A 27,797-nucleotide genomic window follows, 5' to 3' on the forward strand; every position below is an offset into this window, starting at 1 on the left:
GGTAGGACAAATATGCTGATTTCCATAGTTTGGGGATTTCATTCCTTTCTAAAGTGAGGTTGCAGATGCATGTTAAAGGCATAGCAATGATGTCGGCAGCCAATTGTAGAAGGCGGGGGAATAGATCATCAGGGGCAGTGGATGATTTTGACATCAATTTGCCTTCAGGTCTCTACGCACCTCTGAGACAGAGAAGGGTGAGAAGGAGAACCTGGAGAAGGAATAGACAGGGGTATCAGGTCATTTCACAGGGTGCTCATTTTGACATTTAACACTTTCAAATAATTTGCCTGCGTCAAGGAAATGCTGATTAAAAGAGTTCAAAATAGAGGTTCTCTCACTTACCGCTTATGTGTCTACCAGCAGTTGTTTAGGAAGTTGTACATTTCTTTTGCACTCCAAACCTTTCACTACTTGCCAATATTTGCAGGGATTATTCAGATTCTATGCAGTAGATTTGAGGTAGCAGTCAGCTTTCATCTTTCGGGTCATAGTCACACCCTGATTCCAAAGATGTTTGAGCTGCCGTTGACCACTGAATTTTAAAAAGACTTTCCTTACACATTCAGCTGTAGTAGTAATGGGAGTGGTGACTCCGTTAATTTTTAACAAAGTGTCAATATGGCATATACCAATCGTGACTCTTGACCCTCAGCCTCAATCACAAGAACTCTAATTCTAGACTGTGTTAGGTGTACTGTAGTAAGACAAGCATTCATTTTCTTTTTACATGTGAGTATAAACCTGAGATTTAAAGAGTGGGTGGTTTTGTGAGATTTTGTAGGACAAAGGTTTTGTAAGAGAATCTATTCATTGCATCCTGATTATTACCTTCTTCATCACATTCAATCACGTCAACATGATGTTAAAGGTATTATTTATCACTCTGCAAGGGCAAGTTTAGACAGGACAGGGCAGGGCAGGGCAGTTTGTGATGATAAAGTAAACCACAGACCTGCCAAGTCATACTTTCCCCTCCACTGCTACATGACAGGTCTCTGTGAGGACATACTGGGCACAAATGTCAAATCAATGTCTATTCCACGTTGGTTAAACTTCATTTAATTGAAATGACATGGAAGCAATGTTGATTCAACCAGTGTATGCCTAGTGGGTGGGAACATCACCGTGAGACTTGGAACTCAGGTGTTGGTGACAGGTGTTTTCATTCACCTGATGAGTTGAACGTGGGAGGAGGTTTCTGAGAGCACAGTACAGACTAATAAATGATATGTGCTCATGTCATCATGTGTCATTGTTTCTGACTGAATGTAATCCTGAAAGACCAACATTCTTTTTTTCTCTTCTTTATTTTTATTCTGCTCAAACTCTCCATCTGCCTCAGCTTGTCATTTCAGCCCCATGACCAAAAAGGATATTGATCCAGGATATGACCTTCTGAGAGGATCACAATAGGAACTCAGAGGAACTCTTGTCACAGATGGGGTCCAGCTTGTGAGGTCATGAGTTATGAAAAAGTGAGGCGGGGGTGTAAAGTAAAACAGAACCGAAAATCATTAAGGGAAGTTGACAAGGAATGAGACCATACTAACCTTTTTAGGGATGTGTGTGTTGTGTGTAGGCCTACTGTTTAGCTCACTCACTGTCTTTACATGCATTAGGAAACAGTGATGAGTTGTATCCAAATTTAGAGAGGGAATGAGAAGGCCTACAGTATTATGTCAAGCAGCCACTCGGGTAGATGTTAAATTCGGACATTGGAGATGCTAAAATGTCCCTTGACTTAGTTTAGAATGGACAGTTTACACTCAGCTGCCACTGTATCCAAAGGTGATCGATATGATCATCACAGTCCACCCACTGTAGATGAGGGTAGGGTAGGGTGATGACCAGTCTTTGTTACTCACTTCCTTCCCTATGTCGCTTTTTTTTCTTACCACATGCCTTTCTTTTATTCGATCCACTGCCTTTCCCTGTATTTCCCCTCCCTTTCTGCATTGGAAACAAACGGCCTGCTATTGCGTAACCTGCGGGTTTGCTATGCTGTGCCTCGATGCTCCACACAGGACATCCTGGGCTACAATGGTTCATTTGATATAGCCTACTACTGTGCTAACGGTGACTGGAGAGAGGGGCGGAGGGAGGGGAGGCTTGAAGCAGAGGGTGTGTCAAATCAAATGCCGTTTGCATTCCTAAGGAGCGTATAAACCAGTATCTAAGACGCGTATGTAAGAGACAGAGGAACTGGTAAGAAAAACTTTTAAACCTGATAAGAAAAACTTTTAAACCTGATAATACAAGAACGGAGAGCCATTGAAAACTTTAAAACGCACTCAAACTTTTTTGGTGAATCAAGAAGCCATCACCCAAGACAAAGTAAGTATTTTTTCATTAATTCGTATTTAGATGACCTATTTATAAAATGCGCTTACAACTCTTGACAAATATTTACACTGTGATAGGATACTCATGTGATGAGGTTTTCCACAACTTTATCAGTCGGGATGCGTTCTGCTGATTTGCGAACCGTTAGAAACTCACTGCAGTTGTGCAGTGAGTGAGAAGCTCATAAAAGGCAGGCAGAGGAAAGTGCTCATGTAGCCTATTGATCATGTAGCCTAAGCAAAATACCAGGCACTTAAATGGTAGATAGAGACAGAGTTATTAGCTCAGCTGAGAAATATTACGTTTCACTTGACATGGGTGGATGGGTTGATGGGTGTTAGGCCTGTTGGCTCCAGTGTCACAAGGCTCTTCTGCTCATAAAATGAAGTATTCTCAATTGCAAACATAAGTCCACAGAAATATTTCAGATACCATGCTGATAATAAAACACATTTTTCTCTCCCTCCAATAAGGTTGTCTTGTTCCCTCACATCATGTTGCCTAGCTAGCACATTTGGTTCCTTGGAAGTTGTGGAAATGTACATTTCTCATTTCCCATTGGTTCTGGGAACCAAGCTATAGGTTTCCTAGGAACCAAGCTATAACGTTCTGAGAACTGAAGTGAACATTTAGCCTGTTTTGGGAATGTTAGTTTTTAGTTTGCAGGGAGGTTCTGAGAACATTTGAATATGGTTCCCTGAAAGTTTTCCTGGGAGGTTTTATTAACGCTCTGAGAATGTAAACATTATTTTGAGTTTCTTATTTTATTCAAGCTTTATTTAACTCTACAAGTCAATTAAGAAAAATACATACTTATTAACAATGACTCCTTAACTTTCACTGAATGTTTCAATAAGACTTAATAACACTGCTAGATTATTTTGGGTTAACTTTGTAGAACTCCAAGCACAGATAGGATACATGGAAATTCACTTACTTAGGCATTAGTCATGCAAACAGTTATTTTTTTATTGTGACACAGCATCAGATTCAAACATAATCTTCTCTTCTCTATCCATGGAATTAGTCCACTGTGCCACAAGGATGGAGCTAACATGCCATGTTTTTTTACGCATACAAAGCTGTTCATTTTAGTCTAGTCAACTAGACCCCATATCAAAGGAAACAAGCACTCATTAAGATCAGGTGTGGCCAATTTGTGGGTGCGGCCAACACACCTGAACATACTTAAAACTTCTCTAGGATATGTGGGATGCTAACGTCCCACTTGGCAAAAAGCCAGTAAAAATGCAGAGCGCCAAATTCAAATATATTACCATAAAAACCAAACGTTCATGAAATCACACATGAAAGACACCAAATTAAAGCTACACTTGTTGTGAATCCAGCCAACATGTCTGATTTCAAAAAGGATTTACGGCGAAAGCACACCAAACGATTATGTTAGGTCAGTAGATAGCCACAGAAAAACACAGCCATTTTTCCGGCCAAAGAGAGGAGTAACAAAAAGCGGAAATAGAGATAAAATTAATCACTAACCTTTGATGATCTTCATCAGATGACACTCATAGGACTTCATGTTACACAATACATGTATGTTTTGTTCGGTAAAGTTCATATTTATATCCAAAAATCTGAGTTTAGGCGGGACGCTACTGTCTCACTTGGCAAAAAGCCAGAGAAAATGCAGAGCGCCAAATTCAAATTAATTACTATGAAAATTACTATAAAAATCTAACTTTCATTAAATCACACATGAAAGTTACCAAATTAAAGCTACACTGGTTGTGAATCCAGCCAACATGTCAGAATTCAAATAGGCTTTTTGGCGAAAGCAAACAATGCTATTATCTGAGGATAGCACAATAGTAAACAAAGAGAGAGAAGCATATTTCAACCCTCCAGGCGTGACACAAAACGCAGAAATAAAAATATAATTCATGCCTTACCTTTGACGAGCTTCTGTTGTTGGCACTCCAATATGTCCCATAAACATCACAAATGGTCCTTTTTTTTCGATTAATTCCGTCGATATATATCCAAAATGTCCATTTATTTGGCGCGTTTGATCCAGAAAAACACTGCTTCCAAATTGCTCGAACGTGACTACAAAATATCTCAAAGGTTACCTGTAAACTTTGCCAAAAAATGTCAAACTACTTTTGTAATACAACTTTAGGTATTTTTTAACGTTGATAATCGATCAAATTGAAGACGGGATGATCTGTGTTCAATACAGGATTAAAACCAACTATAGCCAGCTTTCTGCTCACGTGCTTCTATCTAACAGGACACTTAATGTGACTCTCGTTCAAGATGGCCGTACTTCTTCATTACACAAAGGAATAACCTCAACCAATTTCTCAAGACTGTTGACATCCAGTGGAAGCGGTAGGAATTGCAAGCAGGTCAATTAGAAATCTGGTTTCCCAATGAAAACTCATTGAAAAGAGAGTGACCTCAAAAAAAGAAAAATCTGAATGGTTTGTCCTCGGGGTTTCGCCTGCTAAATAAGTTCTGTTATACTCACAGACATGATTCAAACAGTTTTAGAATCTTCAGAGTGTTTTCTATCCAAATCTACTAGCAATATGCATATCTTATCTTCTGGGGATGAGTAGCTGGCAGTTGAATTTGGGTATGCTTTTCATCCAAACGTGAAAATGCTGCCCCCTATCCTAGAGAAGTTTTAACAAGATAGAAGATAGAGAGTTTTGTTGATGCTGAGAACGGATTGTATATGTTTTTAAATAACATTATTAAAACATTCTCTGAACGTTACTAAAGTTTTCTTGTGTTTAAAAAAAAGACGTTTTTCTTAAGATTCTCTGAACAATTTGAAAACTTTACTTTAAATAGAACCATGAGGAAATCTATAGGAAACATTATGCTACAGTACTGAAATTCCCACAGAAGAACGTTGTTTCTTAACATTCTCTGAACAATTTGATAACATTCCCAATGTCAAACCAGTTGGAGATCGTTCCTAGAACATTACCAAAATGTAAATGTTTGAATTTTTAACCTTCTGTTAAAGTAATGAAGTACCAAGAAAAGAAAGTTCCTTAAATGTGCTGAGAACGTTCCAAAGCCAAGCAACTATCCTGCACCATTTCCAGAAAGTTGTGGGAAGGTTGTATGCAAAATAACCATAGGACAACCACACTCTGACCAAGCGCTAAGAAACAAATGGTTCTCAAAACATTATGTGCTAGCTGGTGTGCTTCGACAACCAATGAAAAATCATGTGGCATTTTTACCCTTTATCCTATGACCTCTGCCATCATTTCACCTCTCATGTGGTCTAATGACCTTTGTTCTCAAACAAGTGGAGATAGAATATATGTTGCATGCCATTTCATTTTTAAACAAATGCTGATTGTGGGTGTTATCTACATCAGGCATCAATTTGAGGGATGTTTTATGTGTGTTGGGGAAGCAGGCTTCAACTCATTGTATTTGGGTGTTGTTGTTGGAAAAGTGCATTGAATTAGAAGCTCTTATCTCAGTGGCCCGTGTTCATTCCAATCATGCTAGCAAGGTGCTAACTGCCAAAACAAACCCACTGTGCGGGAGGGAGGGAAACAGGTGGAGGGACAAGGGCAGGCACGGGTGAAAGAGAGGACCATGGAAACATCGGGGAGTGGTGCTAGAGACAGGGCGGTTTTGGGTGGGATCCCAATTGTATGTTGCAATCAATTTTGACGTTGGCATTTGCATTTGTCATCATTGTTACATGATAAGTAATGCTTCTGACATGTATTGCTCTTTTTCAAAAACACAATACGGTCTCTTTCTGCATATTCTTAGGACATTTGGATGACTGTAAGGGAGGGGAACATTATTGGACCAGCATGTGGACTAAGGAGTTTCGAAATCAGTCACTCACGCAGGAATGCATTCAGCTATACAAGCACACACACACACACACACACAGTGCTATAGTTACTAAGCCCACCATGACTGCACACCCCTCTGCTACACCCGCTCGCTGTTCTCTCTACTCCCTCTGAGCTTCTCCCTATGTTCTTTCTGTTTTGCTCTCTTAGCAGTCTTAATTATCAAAAGGTTTGTGAAACTTTTTCACTAGCCTCTACACACATTAAAGTGTCTTTTATGTTTAGACACAGCAGATAAAGTACGGAGACCATGGTTGGAAACTCCTCGTGGTCTTCTTTAAACATGCTTCATGTTCCTCTTGTTTTTAACTCACCTGACCTCTGACATTTGACATTGAACTCCCATTATGTTTAGAGTTGAAGCCTGAACTCTAGCCTGGATCCACTCAGATTCATAGTCTCATGGTTCCCCTAACCTTTCAGTTTGATGAATGGCGGTCTAAAAAGATGAACTAGACTAGATGTAACTGGGACTAATTAAGTGCTCTGCGTTGTCATGAAAATATGATTATTGTTTCCCGTCATTTCTAGAGATTACACACACATACATCTGTGGCTAGGTGGGGCTGTAGGGTCCGGTATCAATCAGTGAGTCAAGAGTTATGGTGGGGTGTTTGGGGAATTTGGGGAGTGTCTGACCTGGGACAAAAGGCTAACTACCCTGGCATGCTTCGGGAAAGGCAGACTGTTGTAAAAAAGTGTGAGTCAGGAATGTGGTAATTGTGAGAAAAGATTCAAAAGAAAACAAGCTAGTTTCTGGAATGGAGGGAGAAAGATGTAAGCGGAGAGAATAATAAAATAACAGTCTCATCTCATCTCTAACTTCTGTATCACCCCTCTAACAGTCTCATCTCTCATCTCTAACTTCTGTATCACCCCTCTAACAGTCTCGTCTGTAACTTCTGTATCACCCCTCTCAGAATGCCAGGAGACCGGTCGACGGTAAGTGGTTCTGATGTGGGCCGTTTCCATGGCGTCGCCCCGACCACAGTGCAGATAACCAACCAGAAGGAGGCGGAGTCTAATTCTAAGGAGCAGGGAGGCTGTCGCCGTTGGTTTCAGAAGATGTGCCCCTGCTGCTGTCGACGCCAGAGCAGCTCGTATGACATCACAGACACTGTCATCACGGATGACGGGGTGAAACCGGCCACGCTCCCCGAGTCTCCTCAGCCCCACACTGGAGACAACGAGCTGGAAGGTAGGTTACATGAAGCAACAGAATCAGTCAAGTCAAATTCATTAGCTCATAATAGTAACCCTATAGGAAAAACCCCTGGCCCTATATATAAGCAGTAAGCACTGACAATTGCATTAACTTGTTAAATCTCCCTCTCAGAGCTGATGTTGTCAGTGCGCTCGGTGGATCTACTGAGCTCTAAGACGGGTCAGAACCGCCTGGAGCATCACACCAACCTTTACCATGGCAATGAGCTCATCATCCGACGTGGCCAGACGTTCCAGATAGAACTGGACCTGTCGCGACCTTTCAACTCCAACACAGACAACCTCCACCTGGAACTCAAGACAGGTCAGTTTGACTTTGAGGGCTCTCACAAAAAGGCTATTTTGTTATCCTTGGTACAGTACAGTATGTCCTTTACATGAAGCAGTACATTATATACTATCAAGTTCTAGGATGTGTCCAGCTGTTTCCTGGCTCCCCAGACACAAGAAAGGAACATAGGCAGTTGTGACATTAGAATTGTGAACATTATTTACACCGCTTAAGACATACAGTCAACTCCAAAAGTATTGGGACAGTGTGATTTCTTTCTTTGTTTTGGCTCTGTAGTCCAGCATTTTCAGTCATATCAGGTGAACTGTTTAGAAATATCAGCCCCCCCCCCATCCAATTTTAGGGTACCAAAAGTATTGGTACAAATTCCCTTATGTGTATTAATGTAGTAAAAAGTTAAGTATTTTGGTCCCATATTCCTAGCACACAATGACTAAATCAAGCTTGTGACTCTATAAACTTGTTGGATGCATTTGCTGTTTGTTTTGGTTGTGTTTCACTTTTACTGTAAATAAGAATAGAATATGTTTCTAAACATTTGTACATTCATGTGGATGCTATCGTGATTATGGATAATCCTGAATGAATCGTGAATAATGATGAGTGAGAGAGTTACAGACGCACAAATATCATACCCCCCCAACAAATGCTAACCTCCCCTGTTATTGTAGTGGTGAGAGCTTAGTATGTCTTGGGAGTAGGATATTTGTGCGTCTGTAACTGTCTCACTCATCATTATTCACGATTCATTCAGGATTATCCGCTAGCCGAGCCCCTAGTTGGTATTTATGACTTTGGTAGTATATTATGGCTGAAGCTCACAAGTAATGCCATTACTTTTACTCCACCACATTGCTGTTTTGATGGGGCCAGGAGTTTTTCCTGATCTTGTGAGCTGACCAGGAAGAACTCCTCTTCTTTCATACCAACTGCTGCAGAGGTGAAGGGTCAAAGCCCTTGTTACTCAGGCTCTATATATAGCCCAGTTTCCTGTCAGTCATATGGGCAGGAAAAACACATCTTTAATTCCCTTTCACAACTATGATTCATTCTAAGAAGAGGAAATCATATGATATGAAAGAAGGATGCTCTATAGTTGTTACCTTAAATGACTTCCTGAGTGTGTCTGACAAAACCTTGGAGGTCTGAAAGAGAAAAAGGTCTCCTGCACACTATGTTTATTTGCAAATTGACACATGCAATTTTTCCGTCATAAGGAATCCAAACTATGGAGATAATAAGGATTCAGCGGCTGGCCTTACTAACAATGCAAGGAGAGAGACAGTGTTCAGATAGATTTCCTCTCAACAAGCGCTTAGAGAGACAGAGAGAAACCCATTAGCTTAAAGCAAAACACCAGCCTAGAGATATGATTGGCCTACGCACACAGGCACACATACTTTATGAGGTTCTATATGTTTGTGAGGACGTTCGGTGCCTATGCTCTCAGTGGAGTTTTCACAGTACTACACAATGTTTATCACAGCTGAACTGAACTGTATGACAGTGACACATTTGTGGTTTACACTTGGTTTGGCACTGCCACTCTCTGGGACAGCAGACTATGAATTGCAATGATGTGGATACTGTGGTTTTTCTCACTTTTCTGCATACAAGACTGCACATTACCATTAAAGATAGACCACTATCATTCCACTATCTTACCTTATTTCATATCTTTTAAGGTAAATTCAATTCAAACGTTTCACTGGTTTGCAGAGCTTTCTCTTGCTCTTTCACACATGCAAGTACAGGCAAGCAAGCACACATGTACATACTCATTCACTCTGTATAAATAGTTAACATTGACATTTGCCAAGTAGAGTGTGACGGTATTGGAATTGCCATCTCCATGGTTATGAGAGGAATGTGATTTCCTGCCTCTACAATAGAATGTGTGTGCCAGTCATGTGCAGCTGTTAAGGGTGTGTATGTTTTACTCTATGCACATTTAAATGTTGGTTTAGTGTGGTCCTTTTGTGACTAAAGAGTGAGCCCTTTGACATGTTCAGGAAAGGTAGGAATGCAATGTGGGTTGGCTCAGTTTCCATCAGAGATAAGAGAACAATCAATATCTATCTGGGGTGTGTTCGGAAATTAAATCTGGAGTGCCAGAGTGCGCTCTGGGCGTTCGTAAATTCAGAGCATTGTCAGATTGTAGGTTTGTAAATTCAGAGCTTTGTCAGATTGTAGGTTTGTAAATTCAGAGCTTTGTCAGATTGTAGGTTTGTAAATTCAGAGTGTTTCGCTCTCGGAGCGTTCAGAGCGCACACTGGGCGCTCTGGCAGAGGAGTAGGGTTGATCCAAGTGTTCAGACCTCACAACTGCAGTCAAGCACCCAAGCTATCTGGCTAACTTTGGCTAGCTTGCTAGCTACTTCCAGACAAAAATGAGAGAACACCTCACTCAGACCATTTTACTGCACTAGCAGAGCTGGTTAGGCTGTTTTCATGTTATCCAGAGCGTTGGTGACTGTAACTGTGCTGCTGGCAACAATTTAATTACGCTTTTGTGCTGACGTTTACCGACACCGGCCATATTCAACAGGTGTTGAGCGTTCGTAAATTCATCAGTTATTCTGCGCTCTGGCACACTCAGACGAGAGTGCTCTGAAATTGAAGTAGATAGCCAGAGTGAATTTACAAACGCACCCCTGTACATTGCGTAGTTTGTTGAGGTGGGTTTCAGGCACCACTACACTTATTATACCGATATTACACTGTTATTACACTGTTATTACATTGCTATTACACTAATTGGTACCGGAGTGCCAAGTCTAGGACCAAAAGGCTCCTCAACAGCTTCTACCCCCAAGCCATAAAACTGCTGAACAATTAATAAAATCACCACTGGACAATTTACATTGACCCCCCCCTCCCTTTTGTACACTGCTGCTACTCGCTGTTTATTATCTATGCATAGTCACTTCACCCCCACCTACATGTACAAATTACCTCAACTAACCTGTACCCCCGCACACTGATTTGGTACCGGTGCCCCCTGTATATAGCCTCGTTATTGTTATTGTGTTACTTTTTATTATTACTTTTTATTTTTGTCTACTTGGTAAATATTTTCTTAAAAAACAGTGCAGTTCAAGAAGAGTTATGGGCTTGTAAATAAGCATTTCACGGTAAAGTCTACACTTGTTGTATTCGGCATACGTGACAAATAAAGTTTGATTTTGATTTGAATTACACTGTTATTACACCAATATTTCACTGTTATTACACTGTTATTACATGGATATTACACTGATATTGCACTGTTACTACACTGCTTAAATCACCCTGAAGCTTTGTTTTACTACCCTGATAATTGTAAACTGATAATTTATTAATTTGTCTGACAGGACCCCTCCCCATGGTGTCTAAGGGCACACACATCATAATTAAATTGGTGGAGGAACTGGAGGACCACAGCTGGGAGGCCAAGATCGTGAAGCAGAACGGCAACAGGATCAAGCTGTCCGTAAACTCGCATCCCAAAGCCGTGATTGGCCAGTACAAGCTCACTGTGATGGTGAAGTGCCCTAAGCGGGAGGTGGCCATCACACACGACCCCAGCAAAGACGTCATCATGCTGTTCAACCCATGGTGTGAAGGTAAGGATGAGTGGAGTGTTATGAGACAGCAGAAGGTAGAGAGAAGAAGAGAGGAGGTAGATAGAGAGACAAAAGTTGCACTTTGATTAGCTTGCCTAGCAAACTGGGTGGGCGGGATTTGCATGTTTGGGACCATTGCCACTGACGTCCAAACAACACCCACCCGTGCTCACCAAAAGTGTGAAACAAGTGGGGCAAACAAAGATATTGCAATGAATCACAATTCTGCTTCGATGCTGCATATAGGTCTAGTGTTTCAATGTTGTTATTCCATTGCAATAGGGACAGCCAAATTCAAACACCAGGGCCAAGTGTGACAGATCCCAGAACAGACACAGAGGAGGCTGGTTCTGGGACTACAATTTATCCTCTTGGTCTCTCAGAACAGCACTAATGTAAATGTACACATAGGCAGGGCACGTAGCTCACTGCCCAATAACGTGTTGCTATCCATCACAAAAAGAGTCACTGCTTGACCGAGAACATTTTTCATTCTCTGGCTGTGAGTCAAGACCACACGTCCATTTTGCTTGGGACTCTGGTATTTGCCAATTGATGTTGACCTGCTTTACCGTTATTGTCTCTAACTGTTCAATGAAAACCTGTCTTTTGAGGTCTCTGGAATTAAAACACTTTCAGGATGTGTGTTTTGATTCATTAAAACTAAAGATGTACATGCACATACTTGGTAAAAGGAAAATAAATTAAAACGGGTTATATTGATTTAAATATGCTTTGTTTCATCTGATTAAGATGTTTGTTCTGCCTTCTGGAAAGGGTTTTGTTTGAATAGCGCTATCTGTCTTTAATTGCACTGTTTGGCAGGTAGCCCCATCCTTTCCTGTCATAAAAGTTGACATTCCACAATTACTGTACAAACCGCCTTAGGACCATATGATGGAAGCACAACAGCTGGTGGCAATCTCTCTCTCTTTCTCTCTCTCTCTCTCATTATCTCTCTCTTTCATTCTTTCTCTCTCTCTCTCTCATTATCTCTCTCTCTTTCATTCTTTCTCTCTCTCTCTCTCTCTCATTCTCTCGGAGCGCTTGTTGAGAGGAAATCTATACAATGCAGCCCTATTCCCATAAATGAGCTGGGCCCCTCTGTGAGCTCCAGACATTGTGTTAGTAACAGTTAACCCTCTCCTGGCTACACTGACTCTCCCTGGTGTTTATCAAAATAGTAATTTAGTACGTAAGACAGACATGACAATGTTGTGGACTGTGAATGAAACAACATTTAAGAAATGTCATGCAAAAACATACACATTTCACCTGTAACTCCAGGAGTGAATAAATGCATACCTAATCTTTGTCCCCTGGTTCTCTCTCTCTCTCCTTAGTTGACACAGTGTACATGGATGACGAGGAGGAGAAGAAGGAGTATGTGCTGAATGACATAGGAAGACTCTACTACGGTACAGAGACACAGATTGGAGCTCGCACATGGAACTATGGACAGGTATTAGACAGGGAGGAAATCAAGTGTGGTTGGATTGAAATCTTTTTGCAAATTCCAGTCATTCTGCAAACCCCAGTCTTTCTGCAAACCCCAGTCTTTCTGCAAACCCCAGTCTTTCTGCAAACCCCAGTCATTCTGCAAACCCCAGTCTTTCTGCAAACCCCAGTCATTCTGCAAACCCCAGTCATTCTGCAAACCCCAGTCATTCTGCAAACCACAGTCTTTCTGCAAACCACAGTCTTTCTGCAAACCACGGTCATTCTGCAAACCACGGTCATTCTGCAAACCCCGGTCATTCTGCAAACCACAGTCATTCTGCAAACCACAGTCATTCTGCAAACCACAGTCATTCTGCAAACCACAGTCATTCTGCAAACCCCAGTCATTCTGCAAACCCCAGTCATTCTGCAAACCCCAGTCTTTCTGCAAACCCCAGTCTTTCTGCAAACCCCAGTCTTTCTGCAAACCCCAGTCTTTCTGCAAACCCCAGTCATTCTGCAAACCCCAGTCATTCTGCAAACCCCAGTCATTCTGCAAACCCCAGTCATTCTGCAAACCCCAGTCTTTCTGCAAACCCCAGTCTTTCTGCAAACCCCAGTCTTTCTGCAAACCCCAGTCATTCTGCAAACCCCAGTCTTTCTGCAAACCCGTCATTCTGCAAACCCCAGTCTTTCTGCAAACCACAGTCATTCTGCAAACCCCAGTCATTCTGCAAACCCCAGTCTTTCTGCAAACCCCAGTCATTCTGCCAACCCCAGTCTTTCTGCAAACCCGTCATTCTGCAAACCCCAGTCTTTCTGCAAACCACAGTCATTCTGCAAACCCCAGTCATTCTGCAAACCCCAGTCTTTCTGCAAACCCCAGTCATTCTGCCAACCCCAGTCTTTCTGCAAACCCGTCATTCTGCAAAGCCCAGTCATTTATGAAGCAGCCTCTGTTTATACCTTGTTTTGACCTCCATCCTCTCTTCCTTCTCACCGTGTCTGTCTGTTTCCTCCTGTTTGTGCTGTTCAGTTCCTTGAGGGGATGCTGGAGGCCTGTCTCTATGTGCTGGAGAAGAGTGAGATCCCTCCGTCTGGTAGAGGAGATTCTGTCAACGTGGTCAGAGTCATATCTGCCATGGTGAGTTACCGGTCAACTTATATGACATTCAGTAGTGAACGTACAACATGTTTCTCATACTCCACATACTTTCAATGTATTTATGCCTGTCAAATCATCTTTATGAACGATTGATCTGAATTATGCTGAGGTATGCTGATGTCAATTTCATTACCATTACTGTATTATTGTAGAAAAAAAGATGTGTTCTCAATAACTTACCTGGTTAGATAAACCACCTGCTATACTTTATCTTACTGTAATCATCCTAATATTTATATATTCCTTAATTCCATTAGTTTACTTTTAGATTCTGTGTATTGTGTGTATTGTTGTGAATTATTAGATATTACTGCACTGTTGGAGCTAGAAACACAAGTATTTTGCTACACCCACAATAACATCTGCTAAACATGTGCAACTGACCAATAAAATTTGATTTGACTCTTTCTAATTCTCTCTCTCCCTTTGATGCATCAGATCAACTCCCCAGATGACAATGGGGTCCTGGCAGGAAACTGGTCAGGGAACTATGTAGGAGGAGTTTCCCCTACAGCCTGGAGTGGCAGTGTGGACATTCTGATGAAATACCACAAGGAGGGAGGCCAGCCTGTCAAATACGGACAGTGCTGGGTCTTCTCTGGCGTTACCACCACAGGTGTGTGTGTATGTGTGTGTGTGTGTGTGTGTGTGTGTGTGTGTGTGTGTGTGTGTGTGTGTGTGTGTGTGTGTGTGTGTGTGTGTGTGTGTGTGTGTGTGTGTGTGTGTGTGTGTGTGTGTGTGTGTGTGTGTGTGTGTGTGTGTGTGCCCGTACTAGTTTCTACACATGTGTTTTGCATACCTAGACACAGTGGCAATATGATGATCCATCATGATCCACACAGGCCCGTATGTTGTAGTGATGCGCGGGTTGACTCATAACCCGCAGTCCCCTGGTTATAGCCGCGGGCGGGTTTAGGGTCATTAAGTATTTTGTGGATGAAGGGCGGGTGGGTTGAATGAAGAGTAAGCAAGCAAAGAAAGCAAGGTTTTTCTTTCATTATTTTAGGCTATCTGGCATTAGTGCGTAAGCCTAAGCTTTAAGGTCTATAACTGTACACTCGCCCAATAGCTTACATGCTAATCACCAAATGCTTTTGCGAACGAGCAGAAAAAGTATTTGGGCCTGAGCTACAGACATTATATTGGTCCCCTAAAACAGGACTAGTAAAGGCCCAGTGCACTACATTTTAACACATTCTTTATAAAGACTTTTATTTTTATTCAGATTTTTTAGGGGGTGCTGCAGCACCCTCAGGACCCTGCTTCCCGCAGCTATGTACACGGTCCCTAAACATCTTTGCTCTGCAAAAGAAACAGAGATGACAGAGAACTTGATCGATTTCAACTAGATTGAAACATTCATTCTATCGATTTATGACATTCTGTTGAGCAAGGGTTTATTTAGTCTTCTAGGGCAACATATAATGACAGAAGAGAAGCTGCATGTATCTAATGATTATAAACAAGTTAACTAACAAATAGCCTAACAAAATGTCAGAAATGATAAGCAGAAACATATCTATATCAGGCAGGAGAAAAATCCTCCACCCCCTGTCAAAAAATCATTCCCCGTCTCTGATGGGATGGGTTATTAGCAATTGTGGGCGGGTGTTGGTGAACAAAGAGTTGACCCGCACACAATTAAGGCTGTGTGATGTCTCCTGTCTGCTTGCTTTTCATATCTATGCCAATTTTGTTAATCCCTAGCATTGTTTTTGCTTCATCTATGGTCACTTGACTTCATATACACTCTTTTTTAACCTGGTCTCGCTCTCTCAACCCCCCCCCCCCCCCCCCCCCCCCCCCTCTCTCCATCTCTCAGTGCTCAGGTGTCTGGGTATACCGTGTCGTAGTGTAACAAACTTCCAGTCTGCCCATGACACAGATGTCTCACTCACAACAGACGTGTATTTGGATGAGAATATGGAGCCGCTGGACCACCTCAACTCTGACTCTGTTTGGTGAGTTATAATCCAAATTAAGTAGAGCCCAGTTTTTCCTGGCCAGGTCAAGTGCATCTAACCTGCCACAAGTTAAGAGTTCTCCACTTCAATCCAGGCCACATGAATGTATATTTGGCTTTGCTCTAAATACACAGAAATGCCTTGCCACAAATCATACTCTATAAAAAACACCAGGCTGGAGTTATAGAAATAAACGTCTTCGGTAAAACTCAAATCAAATTGTATTTATCACATGCGCCGAATACAACAAGTGTAGACTTTACCGTGAATTGCTTACTTACAAGCCCGTACCCAACAATGCAGAATTTTGTAAAAAGTAAGAAAATATTTGCTCATTTATTTTAGAAAAAATAAAATAAAGTAAAGTAAGAAAAAAAGTAACACAATAAAATAACAATAACGAGTCTATATACAAGGTGTACCGGTACCGAGTCAATGTGTGGGGGTACAGGTTAGTCAAGGTAATTGAGGTAATATGTACTGCACATGTAGGTAGGGGTAAAGTGACTATGCAAAGATAATAAACAGTGAATAGCAGCAGCGTGAAAAAAGGGGATCAATGCAAATAGCAGTGTTATGGCTTGGGGGTCGCTGTTAAGGAGCCTTTTGGACCTGGACTTGGCGCTCCGGTACAGTCCATGACTAGGATGGCTGGAGTCTTTGACCCTTTTTAGGGCTTTCCTCTGACACCGCCTGGTATAGAGGTCCTGGATGGCAGGAAGCTTGGCCCCAGTGATGTACTGGGCCGTAAGCACTACCCTCTGTAGCGCCTTGCGGTCAGATACTCCTAACTATGTAATCCCAACAACCCCCTTCTCTGTGTAGGAACTTCCATGTATGGAACGACTGTTGGATGTCCAGGCCAGACCTTCCTCCTGGTATGGGTGGCTGGCAGGCGCTAGACTCCACCCCCCAGGAGACCAGCCAGGGGACCTTCCGCTGTGGCCCCGCCTCTGTCACCGCCATCCGCACTGGCCAGGTCTACCACAAATATGACACGCCCTTCGTCTTCGCTGAGGTGAGCTCTATGGGAAGGAGATGGTTGAAGATCTATGATCAGTTGTAAATACTAATAATAAAATATGACATTTAGTAGATGCTTTTATCCAAAGCGACTTAGTCATGCGTGGCCCTGGGAATCAAACCAACAATCCTGCAGTTGCAAGCGCCATGATCTACCAATTGAGACATACTTCATCTTACATATCACAGATCTCAAATTAGAGAAGAAATGGCTAAACTGACCTTGGATTACTTCCTATCATTTATCAAATATTACACACTTTCCCTGTTTCTCCATGAATGAATGGTGCTGATCCTGCCTGTCTGTCTGTGTCTCCTCAGGTGAACAGTGATAAGATCTACTGGCAGAGGAACCTGGACGGTACCTTCACTCAGATCCACAGTGAGAAGAAGGCTGTGGGACACTTCATCAGCACCAAAGCTGTGGGCTCTGATGAGCGCGCTGACATCACACACATGTACAAACACACCGAAGGTACAGTGATGTCATCATGCACTTCAATACACTGTCAGAGGGTCGCTTGGTAACCGTATTTACACATAGAATAACACTCAGGTTGTAAGGGTGACATCACTCACCTGTAAAGACAAGACGTGCTTCTACACCTGCATTGCTTGCTGTTTGGGGTTTTAGGCTGGGTTTCTATACAGCACTTCGAGATATTAGCTGATGTACGAAGGGCTATATAAAATAAACTTGATTGATTGATTGATTGACTAGGTAGCCTAGTGGGGGTTGACAGGTAGCCTAGTGGTTAGAGCGTTGGGCCAGTAACTGAAAGGTTGCTAGATCAAATCCGTGAGTTAACAAGGTAAAAATCTGTCGTTCTACCCCTGAACAAGGCAGTTAACCCACTGTTCCAAGGCTGTCATTGTAAATAAGAATTTGTTCTTAACTGACTTGCCTAGTTAAATGAAATTAAATCATCTGAGATCAGGCTATGAGGAAGGTGCCACACTCGGTCAAAAACAACAACCATGCACCTGCAATGAACAGCATTTTCAATATAGACATCAGGGATAGTCAGATAATCACACTGTCATTACCTGGGATAATGAGGTTTTTGATTGAAATTAGCACACACAAACAATAATCTCCCCTCTCTGATCCCCCCCACTAACCAGAATCAGAGGAAGAGCGCATTGCTGTGGAGACGGCCAGTCGCTATGGCACCAGGCCTGATGTGTACTCCACGCCCATGGCGAAGGACGTGAGCGTGGAGGTGAAGATGGAGGGGGAGGGGCCTCGTATGGGGGAAGATGCCCAGCTGACCATCGTGGTGACCAACCTGAGCTCCCAGCCGCGCAGGACCACGCTCCACAGCCAGGTGGCCGTCATGTACTACACCGGGGTGCTGAAGGGAACCGTCCAGAAAAACAAACTGCCTGTTGAACTCATGCCCAATGAAGGTGAGTCAGGAAGGGGAATAGTTGGAGGATGTTGCCCCTAACTGCTACAGGGTCAGATAATTGTCATACTCCTAATTGTTATGGGGTATTGGGGTAATCTGATCCTAGACCTGTGGTTTGGAGCAACTTCTATCTCAACCCAACTGAGGCCAGCAGCATTCCCCTCTAGCACCTTTTCAGCTCAGTAACAATATTGTCTCCACTCTGCATTTGCTGTTACCACATGTGTATCCTCAATCCTCTCATCTGACCCCTGTACTGTAGTATGTGTAGTAATCTCAATTTCTCTTCCTCCTCCTCAGTGAAGACCATGCAGTGGGTCCTACCCTACCAGAGCTACCAGAACCAGTTGGTGGACCAGGCTGCTCTGATGTTGACTCTGTCTGGACGGGTCTCTGAGACCCAGCAGGTCCTTGCCACTCAGACCAACTTCAGGCTCCGCACACCTGACCTCAACATCGAGGTAAGACGCAACTTAGCTTTAGCACAACCTGTCACTGGATTCCTATGAGGTTCAAATTGGAATTTAAAAAGTTATATTTGAGCAACAGTATTGTATACAGTATGCTGGTTATGTTCAGTTCTCTATTTAAATATACAGTTGAAGTCGGAAGTCTACATACACCTTAGCCAAATACATTAAACTCAGTTTTTCACAATTCCTGACATTTAATCCTAGTAAAGATTCCCTGTCTTAGGTCAGTTCGGATCACCACTTTATTTTAAGAATGTGAAGTGTCAGAATAATGGTAAAGAGAATGATTAATTTCAGCTTTTATTTCTTTCGTCACATTCCCAGTGGGTCAGAAGTTTACATACACTCAATTAGTATTTGGCAGCATTGCCTTTAAATTGTTTAACTTGGGTCAAACGTTTCAGGTAGCCATCCACAAGCTTCCCACAATAACTTGGGTGAATTTTGGCCCATTCCTCCTGACAGCGCTGGTGTAACTGAGTCAGGTTTATAGGCCTCCTTGCTCGCACACGCTTTTTCAGTTCTGCATACCTGAGGTCAGGGCTTTGTGATGGCCACTCCAATACCTTGACTTTGTTGTCCTTAAGCCATTTTGCCACAACTTTGGAAGTATGCTTGGGGTCATTGTCCATTTGGAAGACCCATTTGCGACCAAGCTTTAACTTCCTGACTGATGTCTTGAGATGTTGCTTCAATATATCCACATAATTTTCAGTCCTCATGTTGCCATCTATTTTGTGAAGTTCACCAGTTCCTCCTGCAGCAAATCACCCCCACAACATGATGCTGCCACCCCCGTGCTTCACGGTTGGGATGATGTTCTTCGGCTTGCAAGCCTCCCCCTTTTTCCTCCAAACATAACGATGGTCATTATGGCCAAACAGTTCTATTTTTGTTTCATCAGACCAGAGGACATGTCTCCAAAAAGTACGATCTTTGTCCCCATGTGCAGTTGCAAACCGTAGTCTGGCTTTTTTATGGCGGTTTTGGAGCAGTGGCTTCTTCCTTGCTGAGCGGCCTTTCAGGTTATGTCGATATAGGACTCGTTTTACTGTGGATATAGATACTTTTGTACCTGTTTCCTCCAGCATCTTCACAAGGTCCTTTGCTGTTGTTCTGGGATTGATTTGCACTTTTCGCACCAAAGTACGTTCATCTCTAGGAGACAGAACGCATCTCCTTCCTGAGCGGTATGACGGCTGCGTGGTCCCATGGTGTTTATACTTGCGTACTATTGTTTGTACAGATGAACGTGGTACCTTCAGGCGTTTGGAAATTGCTCCCAAGGATGAACCAGACTTGTGGAGGTCTACACATTTTTTTCTGAGGTCTTGGCTGATTTCTTTAGATTTTTCCATGATGTCAAACAAAGAGGCACTGAGTTTGAAGGTACACCTTGAAATACATCCACAGGTACACCTCCAATTGACTCAAATGATGTCAATTAGCCTATCAGAAGCTTCTAAAGCCATGACATCATTTTCTGGGATTTTCCAAGCTGTTTAAAGGCACAGTCAATTAAGTGTATCAAAACTTCTGACCCACTGGAATTGTGATACACTGAATTATAAGTGAAATAATCTGTCTGCAAACAATTGTTGGAATTCATGCATCTACTTCATGTCATGCACGAAGTAGATGTCCTAATCGACTTGTCAGTTTGTTAACAAGAAATTTGTGGAGTGGTTGAAAAACGAGTTTTAATGACTCCAACCTGTAAACTTCCGACTTCAACTGTATATACCAAATGCAATGCCATAGAAATTAAGTAGTACCGATGTCTTGACTAGCGGCCATGGTACAGACTGCATACAGATGTCAGTGCCCAGATAAATAGCAACACTGTAAAGTATGATGTTGTGTTTGTTTCCTCAGCCTGAAGGGGACGCGGTGGTGGGTAAGGAGATGGCAGCCAAGATCACGTTCACCAACCCTCTGCCACATAAACTGAGGGGTGTGGTGTTTAGGGTGGAGGGACTGGGCCTGCAGAAGGTCCGCGAGGTGGTTGTGGGGTAAGATCATAAAATTAAGAATTAGAAAACGAGTAATTTAACATGATCTCTATGGGCAAGACACTGTAACCATCTCAATGTACAGATGTAGGATCTTAATTTGAGCAAGTTCGCTACAGCAGGAAAATAATCCTGCAGCAACAGGAAATGTGAATTATTATTATGTGGATTATATTTAATTTTTGTAGGGGTTGATACATTTTGTTGGGGAAAATCAAGTCTGAAATTTCTAAGTGGAAATGTAAAACTTTAAAAGCATTTTTAAAACTCAAACTACAAGTTTGCATTTCCTGCTTGGCAGGAAAATTCTCTGATCAAATTATATCCTACATCTGTATTAGCCTTTTCTCGGTCAATTACGCTCACATCTATATCTGTCTCTGTATTAAACCCCTCTTTGACCCTCTTCTAAGTAATGTTAACCCCCCTTTCTCTCTGTCTCGCTCTCTCAGTGATGTTGGAAGCCACTCCACGGTGACTCTGACAGAACACTTCATCCCTACCCAGGCTGGGCCCCGGAAGTTGGTAGCGGCTCTGGACTGTAAACAGCTGACACAGGTGCACGGCGTTGCTGACATCAACGTCCAGAACCAATGAGAGGGAGCCTGCAGCTCTCTCCTGTCCACTTACCTGGCCTTCAAGTCTCATCATAGAAAATGGGAAACCTTTTATTCAGTTCTCCCAAGGCATTGAATATAAGTATTGTTTGATATATTTGATATTTCATGCTGACATGTAATTATGGAAATATCCTGATCTTTGGATGAAGTTGTAAACGATTGTTAACCAGCGCTAATGTTTTTGATACGTAATATCCTAGAACCACCAGTGCGCTTTGCTCTGAAATGGATTTGCTGTTACTGTAAGGGCTGTCCACACCTATAAAGAAGAAACATCAAACTATTGTTGGGGCCATTGAAATGGTTTATGAAAAATCCTGTGGTAAATGTAATTATCTAGCTGTACATTATCTAATATTACTGTATTTTTTAACAATGTCATGGTGCTGTCATCAAAACATTTGATAAATGCACTGTGTACATGCATTATAGTATTCAATTATGTTAGTGTTCAAGTATTTATGTTATCAACATGTTGGATGAAGTGTAACGTATGTAGCATAACATGTCGGTCAAATTGTATCTTATATGGCTTATTTGAAGGTGAAGCACTAGTTTGATTTTATATGAGGGTTATGCCTAAAGATGACCGTCTCGATGTGTGTGTTTATGTGAAATAACTAAAGTCAGTATTATGGCCCATTCATTGGTCATTGTGCTTCCTTGCCTTAAACTGTTCTTATGAAACAAAGAGTCAGCTCCTGAACATTAAGAGATGGAACCAAGGCCTTTGTTGACCTCTGCTCTCCTAGTGTTTTTTACTGCACTTAAAATACAAGGAAGTAAACTGTTTTAAAGAGTTACATTTTATTGTATTAATGTACCTTTTTTTATGTATTGTCAATGTATTTGCTAATAAAACAACTACAGAGTGATGTTCCCTATTGAGTTATGTGCATGACTCCCTGGAAGACAAGCCCCGACTGAATGGAAAGGTGTGAGATCAGAAAGAAGCCATTAGTCACTGTAGCAACTGCATACTTGTAGTAGTGGAACTTTCCATCTGCAGCCAAGTCTCTTTGTTTAATCCAGAAGTCTTGGTTTATGCTTTACCCTGTTATTATCAATGTAAATTGTATGGCTTCAGGCAAAGGTGTGTCTTGCACACTTTATCCTGTGGAAATGGAACATTTCATGCATCTAATTGAATCTCTACAGTACATTTACAAGTTGATAGGATTGGGATCAGTGTGGCTCATTCGCACACCCCTTATTGGACTCTGCACTGCACCACTCTTTTACGTGCCAAAGAAACACCATAAACCTCCTGCACAGGACAGTACCTTAGTACAAATTACCATGCATTTCAAGCATACAGAGCAGTCATAGTAACAAGATCCTTAGCTTCTGGAGAGCACAAATCTACTAACTGTATACTTCACCCTTTTTAAATAAGCAAAATGAGGTGCAGAGCAATTACCGAAAAATGGATAGTAATGGTTGGATCATCAGATGGTTGAATACCCTCGACATGGAGAAACAGACAGAGACAGACGCCTGACAGATCAATGATGAGATCAGAGATAAGCATTATGTTAATCATATACATTTCTATTGAATCCATGTAGTAGTATAAAATACAGACATTTTGATAGTGAAGATTAGAGGTCACAGAGAAAATTACAATCACATATTTACTTTCCAACTCAGGCACATGATAAAAAGCATGCTGCAGTGGCATTTACCATAGTTACAGAAAGAAACATAAATATATACCCTGAACATTGAGTGTTCCACCCAAACTCTTATTGCATTGACTCTCCATAATTCATTCAAATAACAGAATTGTGAACTTCGCTTTAGTCAGAAGGCTGCAATATGAACTAAATGACAATGGATTACTGTGTATAACATATAGCTAGATCCTAGAGGTTTCCCAGACTACATGGAAAAACTCCTTGCCCTACTTATAGGAACAGTACTGATAAAATACAATTGAATAAGTGATTGAATAGGAAACACTCCATTGTCAAGGCCTTGTCTATCATCCCAACCTGGACAGGGGACCTTCAGTGCAGGGTTTGCCTGACAGTCATTGGAGCAGAACCAAGACTTCACCAGACCATGTAACCTGCCCAGGACTTTTCCTGGTCAGGTCACATGGTCAGTTCCTGGCCCTAAGCATTCCAATTGGTCCTGCATGGCTCAGTTGTTAGAGCACGGTGCTTGTAATCGCAGGATTGTGGGTTTGACTCCTGGGCCACCCACATGTAAAATGTATGCACGGATGACTTAAGTCGCTTTGGATAAAAGCATCTGCTAAATGGCATATATCATAACCACTTAGCCAACTAGTGTCCACTGATCAGAATGTAGTGGAATAGGCCCATCTTATAAAAATCTCCCACCAACATTGGAGCCATTTCTGTGGCACTAACGAGGTACAGACCAAGACACACATTATGACATCTTGGTTTGTCAGTCATGTATGCTTTTTCAGTCTACATCGTTACATATGTTCTGGACCACTCTGTTGAACTCCATTGGTTGGTCAGCATATACATGGTGAGACGCATCATCTATCATCTGAAGAGAGACGGAGACAGGAATGATCACATGGGTATCGTATTATGTCTTGTTGTACGATACGTTTTATCCTCTAAATCTGTATATCTAAGACCTCAAAACTTAAATGAAATAAATCCCCCCCCTTACTCACCACAGTGCGTGTGGCTGTCTGGACCCTGATCTGGGCCACCTTGTCTCCCGAGGTGCTGTCCACCCAGGAGCGTGAACCATATAGCATGGTAAGAGGCATGGAGGGGGGCAGCAGGTGAACCCGCTGTAGCATGGGCCTCTTGGCCCAGCCCAGGGTCTCTGACATGGCCCTGAAGCCTACCTCCCCACTGGGGATAGAGGGAAGAGAAGGAGGACAAAGAGGGTTGAGAGTGACAGAGGGAAGAGGATCATGGAATAAAGGAAGAGGTTTGAGAAGAAATAAATGTTTTGTAATTCTGTGGCAAATTCAGGCTAGTAAAGTAAGGCCATGTTCCTATGGGCTCAGGAGAATGTGAACGCAGTATGCAGCTTAATAGTGGTGATATGTAATGCAAGCCAAGAAGTGACTCTACGTACCTAGGGGTCTGAGCATTACAGTGGTAGATGTACTCGGTCATGGTATCATCATCAAACAAGTCCTCAAATTTCCTCTTGAAATCTGGACGCAATCTATTTACCAACCCTGGACCTGACAGAATGAAAGGAAAAGAGAAAAAGGGAACGATGGATGTATTAATATAACATGATAAAATTGTGAAAGCTTTGAATAAGTGATCTGAATGTGAATAAAGTGTCTCTCACCCCATGGACCTGCTGCTCTGATGACAGCCAGAGGGTTGAACAGAGAGACGACTGAGGCCACAGCCTTGACCCAGCGTGGCAGGGGTGGCCTCTTCACCACCTCTGGCCCCTGGCCCGCCGGGGTCTCCACCCCTGGCTGTGGGTGTTCAGGGAAACCCCACGGGTCCACCAGGATCAGGTGACTCACCCTAAAGAAGGGGAGACACAATCGAAGTTATTATTCCATTACTATAATAAAATTGGTCATGGAGTTTTTCCTGACCAGGAATCATGGTCCTAATGATTAATAATAAAGTGCAGTGTAGATAAATTTTTGAACTGTCACTGTACATAAGGAGACATACTATACGTCAATCAATAGCTTTAAGGCAATACCATCATAAATACTATGACATCATCATAAATAAAAACATGGCCTCTCACCTAGAAGGGTGTTGGATGGCGTAAGATGTTGCCAGGTATCCCCCCAGACTGTGTCCCAGTAAAATCATGTTCTCCAGGCCTACAGACTCCCTCCACCGCTCCATGGAGTTGACAAACTGCTCCTCGGCCAGGGCAGCATCTGTGGGGAAGGGGGGTCGGGAGCTCCGGCCAAACCCCAGGAGGTCGAAGGCGTAGACGGGCCGAGAGTGACTCAGAGCATCCAGGTTACGAATCCACAGACCCACTCCTCCTCCAAACCCATGGACCATCACCAGAGGAGTCTTCTTAGGGGCTATGGGAGGGAGGGAAGGCATAGAAAGAGAGACAGAACGAAAGAGAGAGAAGCAGACCGAGAGACAAGAAGTTAATACCAAGACAAAAGCTAATTCATATGTCAAAAGCCTAGAGGGACAAGGAGACGGTGAGAGTGAGAATACTTTGCTCAAGAGGTTTGTGGGTGGTCTTGTTGGTCAACGTGAGGGTCCAGATCCTGTCCTGGTTGGGTAACGTGACAAACCTGGACCACACTTCATTCTGTATACCTGACACACACACACACACCAGAGACAAGTGAAGTGTTACTATATAAACAAGAAGTCAACCATTTTGCTCCTCTGAAAAGATAGAAAGAAGTTTAGTTATTAACATGGTCTTACAGGAGAGGATCTTGGCCTCTGTGCTCTTCAGGAGGGACATGGAAGTCGGACGCCAGGAAGGCCACCAACCCCACCCAGAGTATGGCCTGGAGGGAGAGATGATAGACATTGTGTTACTATAGCCGTCAGGAACATGAACACTGTACTATGACACTAACGACATGATCACTACAGTGCAGACACAGAGTAGGGTAAAGGTCTAAGCGTCAGCCTATCAAACACACCTGAACCTAGTATTCCTTGAGCAACCTCAGACACAGTTATACAACCAGTAGTTCTCACCACGTGACCTGACCAGGGAAAACTCCTGACCCTATAATTAAAAAACAGCTGACACAGGTGGGGGGCAGTAATTAAAGTAATGCAGGGGACATGATGAAAAGTGCTGTGTCACTCACTGTTACTTGTTCCCCCCACACAGCGTCGCTGCTGCACTGCTCTTCAATGAACACAGATCGAACCTACGTTGTAGCCTACATTGTTGTTATGTACCCTAGTCTCAATGTCATAGTTTGCCAGCCACCATCATCATAACAAAACTTGTTTTGACAGACATTATATAGTCAGACCATTTAAAGGTGGTATAGCATCAACACATCAAAAGATTATGAAAGCAGTAGGATATGTCTGGAAGGATAGTTAAACAACATGAGTTACAACTTACTCTGTCTCAGTTTCGTGTTGCATTGGCGCTACTGTGGGATCCATAGCATGACATATTCTGATAACGATACACAAGCTGTAGTAGTAGCCTAACAAACGTCAAAAATTAGTAGGGATTTCCTCTGTTTGAGATTGCGACTCGTTTCCAGTGCCAATCATCCGTGTTCAATGTTTTGTAACACGAACATTCCTAAATCAGCTGACCCAGAAGTGGGTGGGGTTTCGTCCACAGACGTTATGATTCGTTAATAAACTGGCTGTCTTTTTTCTGCTTTGTTCATTATGGTCACTGAGTTCCCTGAATTCATATCGGATCTTGTAGTCATGGCAGATAATATTCACATTTTTGATTACTTTAATATTCACATGAAAAAGTCCACAAACCACTCCAAAAGGCTTTCGGAGCCATCATCGACTCAGTGGGTTTTGTCCAAGATTTCTTTATTGAAGACTCATCTCTTCAGTAGGTCCTATGATTGAGTGTAGTCTGGCCCAGGAGTGTGAAGGTGAACGGAAAGGCACTGTAGCAACGAACCGCCCTTGCTGTCTCTGTCTGGCTGGTTCCCCTCTCTCCACTGGGATTCTCTGCCTCAAACCCTATTACAGAGGCTGAGCCACTGGCTTACTGGTCCTCTTCCATGCTGTACCTAGGAGGAGTGCGTCACTTGAGTGGGTTGAGTCACTGACGTGATCTTCCTGTCCGGTTTGGCGCCCCCCCTCGGGTTTGTGCCGTGTGGGAGATCTTCGTGGGCTATACTCGGCCTTGTCTCAGGATAGTAAGTTGGTGGTTGAAGATATCCCTCTAGTGGTGCGGGGGCTGTGCTTTGGCAAAGTGGGTGGGGTTAAATCCTGCCTGTTTGGCCCTGTCCTGGAGTATCGTCGGACGGGGCCACAGTGTCTCCTGACCCCTCCTGTCTCAGCCTCCAGTATTTATGCTGCAATAGTTTATGTGTTGGGGGGCTAGGGTCAGTCTGTTATATCTGGAGTATTTATCCTGTCTTATCCGGTGTCCTGTGTGAATTTAAGTATGCTCTCTCTAATTCTCTCTCTCTATTTTTCTCTCTCTCTTTCTCTTTCTCTTTCTCTCTTTTTCTCTTGGAGGACCTGAGCCCTAGGATCATGCCTCAGGACTACCTGGCCTTATGACTCCTTGCTGTACTCAGTCCACCTGGTCGTGCTGCTGCTCCAGTTTCAACTGTTCTGCCTGCGGCTATGGAACCATTGCCTGTTCACTGGACGTGCTACCTTGTCCCAGACCTGCTGTTTTAAGCTCTCTAGAGACAGCAGGTGCGGTAGAGATACTCTGAATGATCAGCTATG

General features: G+C 42.7%; 2 protein-coding genes across 2 annotated transcripts; one reads left to right on the plus strand and one right to left on the minus strand.

Annotated features, from left to right (window-relative positions):
• Positions 1-2,168: 2,168 nt before the first annotated feature.
• LOC120056099 (protein-glutamine gamma-glutamyltransferase K-like) lies at positions 2,169-22,310 on the plus strand. Its single transcript, XM_039004268.1, has 14 exons — positions 2,169-2,337; positions 7,127-7,404; positions 7,543-7,734; positions 11,075-11,326; positions 12,670-12,788; positions 13,803-13,910; positions 14,370-14,547; positions 15,754-15,892; positions 16,721-16,913; positions 17,240-17,393; positions 18,044-18,328; positions 18,631-18,791; positions 20,679-20,815; positions 21,268-22,310. Exons 2-14 carry the CDS (start codon positions 7,128-7,130, stop codon positions 21,410-21,412), a joined length of 2,340 nt encoding a protein of 779 aa, XP_038860196.1. The 5' UTR covers positions 2,169-2,337; position 7,127; the 3' UTR covers positions 21,413-22,310.
• On the minus strand, positions 22,224-26,671 carry LOC120056100 ((Lyso)-N-acylphosphatidylethanolamine lipase-like). The gene is made up of 8 exons (XM_039004269.1): positions 26,479-26,671; positions 25,815-25,900; positions 25,596-25,700; positions 25,159-25,450; positions 24,736-24,923; positions 24,511-24,622; positions 24,095-24,281; positions 22,224-23,961 (listed from the first exon to the last, which is right to left on the minus strand). Exons 1-8 carry the CDS (start codon positions 26,520-26,522, stop codon positions 23,872-23,874), a joined length of 1,104 nt encoding a protein of 367 aa, XP_038860197.1. The 5' UTR covers positions 26,523-26,671; the 3' UTR covers positions 22,224-23,871.
• Between the last annotated feature and the right edge of the window lie 1,126 nt (positions 26,672-27,797).

This window comes from Salvelinus namaycush, chromosome 11 (assembly GCF_016432855.1).
Source record: "Salvelinus namaycush isolate Seneca chromosome 11, SaNama_1.0, whole genome shotgun sequence".
NCBI lineage: Eukaryota > Metazoa > Chordata > Actinopteri > Salmoniformes > Salmonidae > Salvelinus > Salvelinus namaycush.

Excerpts from the sequence above, each read along its gene's own strand:
- LOC120056099 (XM_039004268.1), top strand. The coding sequence starts at position 7,128 with ATGCCAGGAGACCGGTCGACGGTAAGTGGTTCTGATGTGGGCCGTTTC. Across the intron at positions 13,911-14,369 it reads TCAGAGTCATATCTGCCATG|ATCAACTCCCCAGATGACAA; the intron begins GTGAGTTACCGG and ends TTGATGCATCAG. Across the intron at positions 14,548-15,753 it reads CTCTGGCGTTACCACCACAG|TGCTCAGGTGTCTGGGTATA; the intron begins GTGTGTGTGTAT and ends TCCATCTCTCAG.
- LOC120056100 (XM_039004269.1), bottom strand. The coding sequence starts at position 26,522 with ATGGATCCCACAGTAGCGCCAATGCAACACGAAACTGAGACAGA. Across the intron at positions 24,623-24,735 it reads CAGAGCAGCAGGTCCATGGG|GTCCAGGGTTGGTAAATAGA; the intron begins GTGAGAGACACT and ends TCATTCTGTCAG. Across the intron at positions 24,282-24,510 it reads TGTAATGCTCAGACCCCTAG|TGGGGAGGTAGGCTTCAGGG; the intron begins GTACGTAGAGTC and ends CTCTATCCCCAG.